The sequence below is a fragment of the Salmo trutta genome, chromosome 13, assembly GCF_901001165.1.
Source record: "Salmo trutta chromosome 13, fSalTru1.1, whole genome shotgun sequence".
NCBI lineage: Eukaryota > Metazoa > Chordata > Actinopteri > Salmoniformes > Salmonidae > Salmo > Salmo trutta.
In genome coordinates, this window is record NC_042969.1 from 21,961,285 (window position 1) to 21,975,882 (window position 14,598).

A 14,598-nucleotide genomic window follows, 5' to 3' on the forward strand; every position below is an offset into this window, starting at 1 on the left:
GTATTGGTCTGGGGTGGGGTGGTGGTGGTGGTGGATTGGTCTGGGCTGGGTTAGTGGTGGTGGATTGGTCTGGGCTGGGTTAGTGGTGGTGTATTGGTCTGGGCTGGGTTAGTGGTGGTGGATTGGTCTGGGCTGGGGTGGTGGTGGTGGATTGGTCTGGGCTGCGGTGGTGGTGGTGGTGGATTGGTCTGGGCTGGGTTAGTGGTGGTGGATTGGTCTGGGGTGGTGGTGGTGGATTGGTCTGGGGCGGGGTGGTGGTGGATTGGTCTGAGCTGGGTTGGTGGTGATGGATTGGTCTAAGCTGGGTTGGTGGTGGTGGTGGATTGGTCTGGGGTGGTGGTGGTGGATTGGTCTGGGGTGGTGGTGGTGGATTGGTCTGAGCTGGGTTGGTGGTGGATTGGTCTGGGGTGGGGTGGTGGTGGTGGATTGGTCTGGGGTGGGGTGGTGGTGGTGGATTGGTCTGGGCTGGGTTAGTGGTGGTGGATTGGTCTGGGCTGGGTTAGTGGTGGTGGATTGGTCTGGGCTGGGTTAGTGGTGGTGGATTGGTCTGGGCTGGGTTAGTGGGGGTGTATTGGTCTGGGCTGGGTTAGTGGTGGTGGATTGGTCTGGGCTGGGTTAGTGGTGGTAGATTGGTCTGGGCTAGGTTGGTGGTGGTGGATTGGTCTGGGCTGGGTTAGTGGTGGTGGATTGGTCTGGGCTGGGTTAGTGGTGGTGGATTGGTCTGGGCTGGGTTGGTGGTGGTGGATTGGTCTGGGCTGGGTTAGTGGTGGTGGATTGGTCTGGTCTGGGGTTATGGTGGTGGATTGGTCTGGGCTGGGTTAGTGGTGGTGAATTGGTCTGGGCTGGGGTGGTGGTGGTGGATTGGTCTGGGCTGGGGTGGGGTGGGACTTGGGTGGTGGATTGGTCTGGGCTAGGTTGGTGGTGGTGGATTGGTCTGGGCTGGGTTAGTGGTGGTGGTTTGGTCTGGGCTGTGTTAGTGGTGGTGGATTGGTCTGGGCTGGGGTGGTGGTGGTGGATTGGTCTGGGCTGGGTTAGTGGTGGTGGATTGGTCTGGGCTGGGTTAGTGGTGGTGGATTGGTCTGGGCTGGGTTAGTGGTGGTGGATTGGTCTGGGCTGGGTTAGTGGTGGTGGATTGGTCTGGGCTGGGGTGGTGGTGGTGGATTGGTCTGAGCTGGGTAAGTGGTGATGGATTGGTCTGAGCTGGGTTAGTGGTGGTGGATTGGTCTGGGGTGGTGGTGGTGGATTGGTCTGGGCTGGGTTAGTGGTGGTGGATTGGTCTGGGCTGGGTTAGTGGTAGTGGATTGGTCTGAGCTGGGTTAGTGGTGATGGATTGGTCTGGGGTGGTGGTGGTGGATAGGTCTGAGCTGGTTTAGTGGTGGTGGTGGATTGGTCTGGGCTGGGTTAGGGGTGATGGATTGGTCTGAGCTGGGTTAGTGGTGGTCGATGGGTCTGGGCTGGGCTGAGATGGTTGTACTGGGGATGTGGATAGAGTTTGTGTTGCTAGCAGGCAGTATAAAGCCTCTGACAAGACTAGCTGCCTCCTGACTGGATCTGGCTGTGGAAAATAAATTTGACATGCAGATAATAGCCCTCCCGAGAGCAACACGCCTTGGACAGCACAGCACACCACTCCTGTTCTGTTTGATAGGTACCCTAGATAAGCAGGGTGCAGACCAGACCAGTCAGTCAGGGGTATAGAATCAACAGCTGGGTGTAAACATTCTCTCTTTATGGCAGCATGTTGTTGGTAAGAGTTATGGAGACAGCCAGATGTCTGTTTTGACGACGGTAGTAGAGGTTATGATTTGAGCAAGAGGGTTGATGATAGCTGAGGTTTTGAGCTGTTTTCCACTTTCATTTCACATTGAAATGGTAATCTTCCTCATGTGACTGTCCCTATTTCACTTTCCCTCTTATCTTCCAGAAAGGGAGAGGCCATGATAACTAGAAATAGAAAGTGAATTGTGTTGCCATGCCATTCATTCTTTTTCCGATGTCTGTTAAGGGAATTGAATAGAATAAAGTTGTGTGTGAATGCGTGTGTGTGTGTGTGTGTGTGTGTGTGTGTGTGTGTGTGTGTGTGTGTGTGTTTACCTGCTTTAAGGACGGCTCTTCCTTGCAGCGAACATGGGCAGCTTTGATACCTGTGTGTTGCTAGGATTTTATCAGTAATATGTTTTGGTGCTGCCAGCTGGTCTGGACATGGAAGGCTTTAATGGAATCAATAGGAGATTTATAGCAGCCATCCTGTGAGTCAGAAAGAGGAGGGTGAAAGAAAAATACAATTAATGACATTTGCAAGCAGATTGTCAGTGTCGGGAGACTGATGCTCTCCCTCCCTCCTCCCCCACACAAAACTGTGTGTGTATGCGTTAGTGTGTGCCTGCGAGTGTACTTGCATGCGTACATGTGTGTTTGCGTGCGTGCGCGTGTGTGTGTTTGCGCGTGAGTGTGTGTTTGAGTGGGTAGATGATGTGGATAGTACACTGTTGGTTGTCTGTGTGTCCTCTTAACGCGGAGGCAGGAAACCAATCTCAGCAGGATGATCGTCTCTTTGAAGGTGGAGATCTGACTCACCTAAAATAACTTGCGACACTGAGGATACAGGGGATCCATACACCATGTATCAAGCATCACCACCTGCCAGCAACACTGTGGAACGTGCTGCCTGCTGTTCATCACAGATTATTAACAACAGCAGTATCTCCCCAATATCAAATAACATTAGCAATGAGATTACATAGGCAAGGCCTATTACTGCTCAACAGATATAGCAGAGGAGATAATACATCATCAAACTAATGACATAACTTCTTCTCATTTAACATGTTGTATACAGTACCATACTTTACAGCTGTGGTGTTTGGGAAGAAATTATAATGTCCTCCACAGTTAATATTGCAGCATAACGTCGATTGCCAATGTTTAGTGCTTCCCCGTAAAATCCTCTTCACGTGTGTGTGTGTGTGTGTGAGAGAGAGGTTGCTCAAAACCGCAGAGAGAGATTCTATTTCATAATGGCTCTTATTTAGGTTGGATGGTTTCCTTTTTGTCTTTAGGACGAAGAAAACACAGCCGAGTAAACAAAACAATAAAACATTTATTAGCACTGGAAGTCCTGTATAAAACCGTAGCCTCTCTCCTCTCGTAGCACGCAGAGGACATGACGGAACCGCGACTCACCACTCAGGAAAATGAAAACACTATGAGAAGAAACAAAAATGGCCAAAAAATAAATACATTAACCATTTGATTTTTATCTGTTTTGCATTTATGCCATCAAAGTCAGCATGTAAGCAATGGCGAAAGCAGTCGGAAAGAAAAATACATTCCTACCCAATGTGTCGGAGGTATAAACACGAGATACATTTTCCATCTGTGCTGCGTGTTAAAGTGGCGTATTATGAGTTATACTCCTTCAAACGTTCGCCTTCTTTGTACATGTACCGAGACTTTTCCAGATCTTTTCAAAAAAGGCCACGGCCAAAGAATCCAAGGTTATTGAAAACATCAAGCACAATAAAGCTAGGTCAAAATGGTGTATTCATTATTAAACACACAGCACACTAATCAAGATTTCTGGCACTAATAAAACTCCCATTTAATAACGTCCATCCAATAAATGCTGTTTTAAGAAGGTTGTGAGAGGAAATTGCTGGTGATACTTTTTAATACATAATTATGGGCTGGCAGTAGGAGGGAGAGGAGACAGAGAGAGAGAGAGAAAGAGAGCGAAGGAGGGAGAGAGAGGTGGAGAGTGCCTGGGCTGGCAGAATTCCACAGTGTATTTGGATCCTTGCCTGATTGTTTATCACTGGAATTGGTCGTAGCAAGGTCAGCAGTTATAGCCACCGGTGGTCTCTCTCTCTGTAATGTGGAGCAGGCATGACTGGGAAACAGACACCCTGATTAGCCCCCCAGATATTCCATATCTCATTTATTTCCTCCCTGCCCAGTAATTGCATTCTGGTTTTCAAATTATGTTTGCCCGGTAAGGATCTACAAACAAACAAGCTTAATAAAGTTAAGCAAAACCATTGTGACATGTCCAAAATAATTTGCTTCAGAACTGAATGCATAGAGGGAGAAGAAAAACTGTCAGGGCAGTAATGTCATGCCATGTCTCAGTCTGTGGGTGTTCATTTCTTCTGTCATGCGTTCTCCAGTTACTCAAACCCAATGTGATTGCTTCAGTTTTCCTGGAGAATAATGGAACAGTCTCGGAGGGTTCTACTTATGTTTAAAATGTTGAAATGTTTTACATTAAAAACATGTGCACACATATGTATTCCCCACCACACATGGCAGGGAGAGAGGGGGATATAAGAGGGAAGAAGGAGACAAAAGGTAAGATATGGTGTTTATGGTTTTGAACTTTAAAGGGATGCCTATCATTACTCAGAACGCTGGAGCCGCAGAATTCTCCAGAATGTGCATATGTTCTTAAAGCTTCGCCTCTCTGAAATGCGAGTTGTGCCTTCAAACTGCCTCTAACGTTTCATCCTTGTCTTTATCTCATGCTCCCTAGGGATCTCAGTGAGAACCAGATCCAGGCAGTTCCTCGTAAGGCTTTCCGTGGGATCACAACTGTCAAAAACCTGTAAGTAGCCCTACTCCTTCCTCTATCCTCCTCCATATATGGAAAGCACATTAACAAGCACCTGGCGTGGCTTCTCTGTGAAAGACAAAGGAGGAAAGAGTTATGTGTCTGACATGTCCATCAATACTACAGTTCACTGTTAAAGGGGAAGATGCTGCAGCTGATTTGCATGGACTCTGATGATGATACGATATAAAACCACGTTGCCGGGTGACTGTGTTGGGCAGAACTTTAAAGAGGGAGAAGGAAGCAACTCCAAGCCAATGGCCCCTATTCGTTGCCCAGAACAATAAACGTTGCATTACCCAAAACTCTGTCCCAAATCAGCCAATCAGAGGAGGGCTTATCGATGATTCACTGCAATTATTGTGTTGTTGAGATTAGTCTTAATGGACCGACCACTGTGTTTGGAGTGAAGTATCACGGCCCACAGCCCTATGGGATGCACCCATAGAATGAACCCTCCCTCTCAGTGTTGATGGCTGAACTAAGGTGCCTTTTTGAACCTTTTGCTATAAATTACAGGGTTACGGTTAGGGTTAGCCAAGTGGAAGTCATGCTGGTTATCTTTATGAGAATCCAGCGGCATGCTGTTTGAAAGACAGCCAGGAACCCACACAGGTCCCACCAGCTAAACACTCACAGAGAGAGAGAGATTTTTTTTTAAAAAGCTTTTGACTCAATTTGACATGAGGGTCTGCTATACAAGCTGATGGAAAGTGGTGTTGGGGGAAAAACATAAGACATTATAAAAATGTACACACACAACAATTGTGCAGTTAAAATTGTACAAAAAACGCACACATTTCTTTCCACAGGGCTGTGGGGTGAGACAGAGATGCAGCTTGAGCCCCACCCTCTTCAACATATATATCAACAAATTGGCGAGGGCACTAGATCAGTCTGCAGCACTCGGCCTCACCCTACTAGAATCTGAAGTCAAATGTCTACTGTTTGCTGATGATCTGGTGCTTCTGTCCCCAACCAATGAGGGCCTACAGCAGCACCTAGATCTTCTGCACAGATTCTGTCAGACCTGGGCCCTGACAGTACATCTCAGTAACTCAGTACATCTCAGACTAAAATAATGGTGTTCCAAAAAAGGTCCAGTTGCCACGACCACAAATACAAATTCCATCTAGACACCGTTGCCCTAGAGCACACAAACAAACTATACATACCTCGGACTAAACATCAGCACCACAGGTAACTTCCACAAAGCTGTGAACGATCTGAGAGACAAGGCAAGAAGGGCCTTCTATGCCATCAAAAGGAACATAAAATTCAACATACCAATTAGGATCTGGCTAAAAATACTTGAATCAGTTATAGAACCCATTGCCCTTTATGGTTGTGAGGTCTGGGGTCCGCTCACCAACCAAGAATTCACAAAATGGGACAAACACCAAATTGACACTGCATGCAGATTTCTGCAAAAACATCCTCCATGTACAACATAAATCTCCAAATAATGCATGCAGAGCAGAATTAGGCCGATACCCGCTAATTATCAAAATCCAGGAAAGAGCCGTTAAATTCTATAGCCACCTAAAAGCAAGTGATTCCCAAACCTTCCATAACAAAGACATCACCTACAGAGAGATGAACCTGGAGAAGAGTCCCCTAAGCAAGCTGGTGCTGGGGCTCTGCTCACAAACACAAACAGACCCCACAGAGCCCCAGGACAGCAACAGCAACAGCAACAGCAACACAATTAGACCCAACCAAATCATGAATTAAACTAAAAGAATTGACACATTGGAAAGAATTTACCAAAAAACAGAGCAAACTAGAATGCTATTTGGTCCTAAACAGAGATTACACAGTGATAGAATACACTTATCTCCACAGAGAGAGAGAGGAGAGAGGAGAGAAGAGAGAAGAGAGAAAAAGAGAAGAGAAAGAGAGAGAGAGAGACGGTCAATCACAGCCTCGTCACTTGTTATAGCATTTAGCACAGTTAGCCATGGCTAATTCTTCAGCTGTTCGCAGACCATATAGGATTGAGGGAGAGAGGGAGGGAGACAGTGAGTTGTAGCTTGCAACTCTTTCGTAACCCCCCACACACACACACACAACTCCTCCTCAGTACGCCTCCACCCCAGCAAGGTGACTCCTGATTTAATTGCTGAAATAGTCCAACCCTCCATTTTCCTTCCAAAGAAAAACCCTTACAGATTCCAATCGGCCCATGTATTGATTTCCTCATATGCTCTCTCCTCTCTCCCCTAATGCCCTCCTTTTCTACTGCTCTACAGTAGGGACACACCGCTCTCCCCACACACTCGTAATCTCATCCCTGATATCCTGCAGAAAGCTTTATTGGCTACTGAAAACTGGAGTGGCATTCATTTCCCTCAGCTTTCAGATTGCCTGGCTTTTCCTTTTTTTACATTCTCCAAGAAACAGGGAGATATTATTCTAATGGCTCTCTAAACAACTGAGACATATGTCACACATCTGTATATATCAGAGCAGATAACATGATCTGCATCTGGGGCTGAATGCCGCCCTTGGCTGTGTTCTGTTAAGTGTCAGCTCCACACACACACACACACACACACACACACACACACACACACACACACACACACACACACACACACACACACACACACACACACACACACACACACACACACTGACTACTGTATCTGTCTATCCTTAACACAATATGCCAATCCACAATGTTGTCCATTAACTGTAACAAAATGGCTGCCCACTGTATGTCTCTCCAGGCTTATAAACTTATTTGCCAGAGAGCATGGACATGACATGTTGTTGCAAAAGTGGCAGAATACAGATCTCTGTCAGCCAGCAAAGCAACCTCCACTGGGCTGGGCTGACAGTGAGTTATTGGCCATGTATGAGGCTAGCGCACTGATGTCCCTCTGGTCTAAACACTGAAGCCTCACAACTGCTATATCAACTAAATGCAAGGGGTGATTGAGAGTCCAGCTCTGCAGCTGGTATATAAACTAAATGCAAGGGGTGATTGAGAGTCCAGCTCTGCAGCTGGTATATCAACTAAATGCAAGGGGTGATTGAGAGTCCAGCTCTGCAGCTGCTATATCAACTAAATGCAAGGGGTGATTGAGAGTCCAGCTCTGCAGCTGGTATATCAACTAAATGCAAGGGGCGATTGAGAGTCCAGCTCTGCAGCTGGTATATCAACTAAATGCAAGGGGCGATTGAGAGTCCAGCTCTGCAGCTGGTATATCAACTAAATGCAAGGGGTGATTGAGAGTCCAGCTCTGCAGCTGGTATATCAACTAAATGCAAGGGGTGATTGAGAGTCCAGCTCTGCAGCTGTTATATCAACTAAATGCAAGGGGCAATTGAGAGTCCAGCTCTGCAGCTGCTATATCAACTAAATGCAAGGGGTGAGCCTCCCCCAGCCTCCCCTCTCTCCATCAGCCTCCCCCAGCCTCTCGCCCCCAGCCTCCCCGGTCACCACTTTGCCCCAGTCACCCTCCCCCTGGGCTTGTATTGTCCTGTCTTCCTGCATGTGGCTCATAAAAAGAAGCCCGCTTCATGCTCTCCTACCCAGAATGCTGTGCCATCTCACCGTTTGTTTGAATTATGTTTTGGCGGTGAGAGGTGGAGCCGGTGCGTGGTTTACGACCACCTCGGACCGTAAGACATGTCGCTCGCTGCAGATGGTGGCACTCAGCCTTTTATGTCACCCACTAATCCCGCTCGCAGACCGTTCAGGGCGCAGCTTAGCCTACCACGCCATCACATGACACGACAAGCACTGCAGGCACACTGTATCACTGTACCCAGGGCTCTGCCTACTGACTCACACTACAGACACCAACACAGTCCTACTGCCCCACCCATCACCCCTCTTACTGCCCCACCCTTCACCCCTCTTACTGCCCCATCCATCACCCCTCTTACTGCCCCACCCATCAACCCTCTTACTGCCTCACCCGTCACCCCTCTTACTGCCCCACCCATCACTCCTCTTACTGCCCCACCCATCAGCCCTCTTACTGCCTCACCTGTCACCCCTCTTACTGCCCCACCCATCACTCCTCTTACTGCCCCACCCATCACCCCTCTTACTGCCCCACCCATCACTCCTCTTACTGCCCCACCCATCACTCCTCTTACTGCCCCACCCATCAGCCCTCTTACTGCCTCACCCGTCACCCCTCTTACTGCCCCACCCATCACTCCTCTTACTGCCCCACCCATCACCCCTCTTACTGCCCCACCCATCACTCCTCTTACTGCCCCACCCATCACTCCTCTTACTGCCCCACCCGTCACCCCTCTTACTGCCTCACCCGTCACCCCTCTTACTGCCCCACCCATCACTCCTCTTACTGCCCCACCCGTCACCCCTCTTCCTGCTTCACCCGTCACCCCTCTTACTGCCCCACCCATCAACCCTCTTACTGCCCCATCCATCACCCCTCTTACTGCCTCACCCGTCACCCATCTTACTGCCCCACCCATCACTCCTCTTACTGCCCCATCCATCACCCCTCTTACTGCCCCACCCATCAACCCTCTTACTGCCCCATCCATCACCCCTCTTACTGCCCCACCCATCACCCCTCTTACTGCCCCACCCATCAACCCTCTTACTGCCCCATCCATCACCCTTCTTACTGCCCCACCCATCACCCCTCTTACTGCCCCACCCATCTTCCCCATTAATCACCCCTCTTACTGCCCCATCCATCACCCCTCTTACTGCCCCACCCATCACCCCTCTTACTGCCCCACCCATCACCCCTCTTAGTGCCCCACCCATCACCCCTCTTACTGCCTCACCCGTCACCCCTCTTAGTGCCTCACCCGTCACCCCTCTTACTGCCTCACCCGTCACCCCTCTCCACCTCATCTAGTGGGCTCTGCAGTGTCCTCTCTGTCCAAGTTCATATCAGTATAGAGAGAGAGGGAAAGAGAGAGAGAGTGAGCAAGAGAGAGAGAGAGAGAGAGAGAGAGAGAGAGAGAGAGAGAGAGAGAGAGAGAGACATCATCACTCTTTAGGCTTTGTGTCCACGTCTGTCTACATAAGGACACTGGCTAAATAGCCACTGACTGTCCTGTCCTCTGCTGTGCTAATCAGGACAGGACACAGTAGCTAGGTATAGATTGGCTGCGTGATTTATCTCCATCCCTTCCACTGTCCTTTCCTCCTCCTGAAGCCCTTTAGTCTATCCATCACCCAGCCCAGTGACAGCAGAGCAGCTCTCCCTGAAATTGCACCATATTCCCTACATAGTGCACTACTCTTTCTAAAACAAAAGCAGTGACTATAAAAGCAACATGGAACCATCTGTGACTTAACCCTTGTCTCGAAGACACTCCAACCCCATTCACTTCCTGTTGTCTTAGCTGATGAACGTTGATCAACTGGGTCCAAAATTAATTAGGAGGCGTGCGCCTGCTGGTTTAGAATCCTGCTCCATCCTTCCCGATGACAGACTAATAGGCCTGGGCTAGTGGGTCTGTTCTTTTAAGGCCCTAGTCTCTGAGTCCTCTCTCTGTCTCTCTTTCTTTGTCTCTCTCCCTCTCTCTCTCTCTCTCAACCCTCTCTCTCTTTTTCTTTCTCTATCTCTGTCTCCCTCTTTCTACTCTCTCGCTCTCTACTTGCTCTCTCTCTCTCTTTCTCTCTCCCACTCTACTCTCGTTCTCTCTACTCTCTTTCACTCTCTCTCTCTACTCTCGTTCTCTCTACTCTCTTTCACTCTCTCTCTCTACTCTCTCCCTCTCTACTCTCTTTTTACCCTGTCCTCTCTCTCTACTATCTATATCTCCCTCTCTACTCCTTCTCTCTCTCTCTACTTTCTCTCTCTCGCTAATTAAATCCCCCCCCCCCAAATTAGTTTGCTTTATTGCCCAAGCAGTATAGTGGTATAGCATTTCAGTAAACCCAGTACATTGCAAGAGGATAATGAAATCCAGTTAATTTCAGTAGTAATAATAATAGTACATATAATCATGTATACAGGTACAACACTACTGCTGTTGTATTGTGGAATCTTCGGTCGATATATGTAATTAAAAAAAATATATTATAAAAAGAAAAAGAATGAATGAGTAATAAATAAACAACAAAATGTACATAGATAATGGTTACACTATGTATTACTGTGTAACGGCCGTTGCAGGGAGTAGACCAAGGCGCAGCGTGGTTAGTGCTCACCATGAAATTTATTGAAATAAACACTGAATCAAAAACTAAATTGCAACAGCTAAACAGTTCTGTCAGGTAAGAATTACTAAACAGAAATAAACCACCCACAAAACCCAAAGGAAAACAGGCTACCTAAGTGTGGCTCCCAATCAGCGACAACGATGTACAGCTGTCCCTGATTGAGAGCCATACCAGGCCAAAACAAAGAAATACAAAAACATAGAAATAAGGACATAGAATGCCCACCCTAGTCACACCCTGGCCTAACCAAAATAGAGAACAAAAAACCCCTCTATGGCCAGGGCGTGACATACTGTTAGTTATTTACAATGTAAATACTTCAAGGAATTAATTGTCATGGGATGTCCCTATGGCAATCATATACAGTTGAAGTCGGAAGTTTACATACACTTAGGTTGGAGTCATTAAAGCTCGTTTTTCAACCACTCCACAAATTTCTTGTTAACAAACCATAGTTTTGGCAGGTCGGTTAGGACATCTACTTTGTGCATGACACAAGTAATTTTTCCAACAATTGTTTACAGACAGATTATTTCACTTATATTTCACTGTATCACAATTCCAGTGGGTCAAAAGTTTTCTGTGCCTTTAAACAACTTGGAAAATTCCAGAAAATGATGTAATGGCTTTAGAAGCTTCTGATAGGTTAATTGACATAATTTGAGACAATTGGAGGTGTACCTGTGGATGTATTTCAAGGCCTACCTTCAAACTCAGTGCCTCTTTGCTTGACATAATGGGAAAATCAAAAGAAATCAGCCAAGACCTCAGAAAAAAAATTGTAGACCTCCACAAGTCTGGTTCATCCTTGGGAGCAATTTCCAAACGCCTGGAGATACCGCGTTCATCTGTACAAACAATAGTACCTAAGTATAAACACCATGGGACCACGCAGCCGTCATACCGCTCAGGAAGGAGATGCGTTCTGTCTCCTAGAGATTAACGTACTTTGGTGCGAAAATTGCAAATCAATCCCAGAACAACAGCAAAGGACCTTGTGAAGATGCTGGAGGAAACCGGCACAAAAGTATCTATATCCACAGTAAAACAAGTCCTATATCGACATAACCTGAAAGGCCGCTCAGCAAGGAAGAAGCCACTGCTCCAAAACCGCCATAAAAAAGCCAGACTACAGTTTGCAACTGCACATGAGGACAAAGATTGTACTTTTTGGAGAAATGTCCTCTGGTCTGATGAGACAAAAATAGAACTGTTTGGTCATAATGACCATCGTTATGTTTGGAGGAAAAAGGGGGATGCTTGCAAGCCGAAGAACACCATCCCAACCGTGAAGCACGGGGATGGCAGCATCATGTTGTGGGGGTGCTTTGCTGCAGGAGGGACTTGTGCACTTCACAAAATAGAATAGATGGCATCATGAGGAAAGAAAATTATGTGGATATATTGAAGCAACATCTCAAGACATCAGTCAGGAAGTTAAAGCTTGGTCGCAAATGGGTCTTCCAAATGAACAATGACCCCAAGCATACTTACAAAGTTGTGGCAAAATGGCTTAAGGACAACAAAGTCAAGGTATTGGAGTGGCCATCACAAAGCCCTGACGTCAATCCTATAAAAAAATTGTGGGCGGAGCTGGAAAAGCATGTGCGAGCAAGGAGGCCTACAAACCTGACTCAGTTACACCAGCTCTGTCAGGGGGAATGGGCCGAAATTCATCCAATTTATTGTGGGAAGCTTGTGGAAGGCTACCCGAAACGTTTGACCCAAGCTTAACAATTTAAAGGCAATGCTCCCAAATACTAATTGAGTGTATGTAAACTTCTGACCGACTGGGAATGTGATGAAAGAAATGAAAGCTGAAATAAATAATTCTCTCAACTATTATTCTGACATTTCACATTCTTAAAATAAAGTGGTGATCCTAACTGACCTAAAACAGGGAATTTTTTACTGGGATTAAATGTCAGGAATTGTGAAAAACTGAGTTTAAATGTATGTGGCTAAGGTGTATGTGAACTTCCGACTTCAACTGTACATATCTGACAGTCATATTTGCGGTTCCTCCCTCACCCAGAATAACTCCCAGCTTTATGTCATTTGTAAATGCACAGAAGTGGGAATTGATTGGGATATTTTCTTGAAAAAATATGATCTTATTTAGGAGTATTTCTCACAGCAGAGGAAAAAGTACATCTCTGTCTCTACTTCCCCTGTCGTACAGTGACCACATGGGGTAGCCATGTCTTTTTGTGTCTCCCTTTTTCTATAGCCAGTTGGTGGTCGCTGAGCCTGTATTTGGTCAGGATCTGTCTCTGTTTTGTATATCTGACAGTGTAGAGATATTCTGCCCATTTGTATTCTCTTTTGAGGACCAAATAGCAATTTTGTTTTTACTGTGTTGTTTCATATTCCCAATTTGTTAAATAGAAGGTTTTCATTTCTGTAACAATTTGAATGATTTCCCAGTGTGTTTGGATAATTGGCTTGTTTAGTGTTTTTAACAGATGACATAGGGGACTCTTTTCAGGGTTCAGCTCTTGGGTGTCCATTGTTTTTAATTGTAAGGATGTTTTGGGGCTTCTTTTCATATGGTGCCAAAATGTAAGTGTCCTTTTCTTTATATTTACAATAAAGGGAATTTTCTGAGTTACGCTCTGCATGTGTTATTTGGTACTTTCTTTTGGATATTTAGGATAATTATGCAGAATTCTGTATGTAGATTTTATATGGTATTTCCTCATTTGTAGGAGTGTCTCCTGCTCTGTCAGTGCCACATGCCTTTCCAGGTTTAAGGCTTTGTATTTTCTTTGAAAGTTCATCCTTTGTAATTTGATAGCCAATTGGGTAATGGTTGCTTTTAATTGTTTGTTCTAGAGAGCTGAGTTTTTCTTGCATATTTGTTTGGTTTAAGCTAAGGTCTTCTGATGGTATTACTCCATAGAACCTTTGAAAATGATCTTTCCAAATGTTGCCATTTTGAATGGTCATTCCTCTGTTTTCCATTTAGACCGTTCCATTTCTCCCACAACTGATATCCATCAATGGAGTCTTCAGTCTCTTTCAGAGTGTTCTCAAAATGCTTCTGTTTCTTCCATCTTAGGTTTTGTTTTGTATTCTTTCATTGTGTCAAATGTCTCTATCTTGTGATTGGTGATGTTTTCTATTTGATAAAGATCTAAACATTTTTCCTTCCAAGTTTATATTCAGCATCAAACCATTTTTCTTTTTGAGGTTTCCAATTAGAACTGTTTTTTCTTCTGCATAAATTTGCTTTTGTGGCTGCTGTATGATAAATCTCATTTAATTTATTCACAGCCAAATTTATGTCAGGGAGGTTTGGGCTGAATGTACTTGAAAATAAATCATTGATACAGGTTGTATTTCTGGGCAGTGCAATGCTGTGTTGAAGTGTATTGCACTGTCAGGGACCCATCAATACATTTTATTTACATGAATCAGTGTACAGGCCTCTGTTTGTGTGGTCTTTGGGTGGAGATCTTTTAAAAAAGACATTAATCTGACAGTGGTCAGACAATGGTGCCTGTGGTCTGACAGTGAATGCACTAATGGAGGAGGGGTCTAAGTCTGAGATTTTATAGTCAACAACACTGGTCCAAAGAGCTGAGCAGTAGGTGAATCTTCCCAAAGAATTCCCTCTAATCCTTCCATTAAGAAAATACAGGCCTAAGGCTGGACAGAGATGCACTAACTCGTTTCTATTTTTGTTCACGACATGGTCAGGGCTATTTCTATGACTGAAACTCAAATCAAATCAAAGTTTATTTGTCACGTGCACCAAATACAACAGGTGTAGACCTTACAGTGAAATGCTTACTTACAGGCTCTAACCAACAGTGCA

General features: G+C 45.7%; 1 protein-coding gene across 1 annotated transcript in view; it reads left to right on the forward strand.

Annotated features, from left to right (window-relative positions):
• The window catches only part of LOC115205030 (slit homolog 3 (Drosophila)), a 374,555-nt gene that overhangs the window by 173,784 nt on the left and 186,173 nt on the right, over positions 1-14,598 (forward strand). The window contains exon 6 of the mRNA XM_029770590.1: positions 4,529-4,600. Coding sequence (XP_029626450.1) covers positions 4,529-4,600 — 72 coding nt within the window. The remainder of the gene's footprint in view (positions 1-4,528; positions 4,601-14,598) is intronic.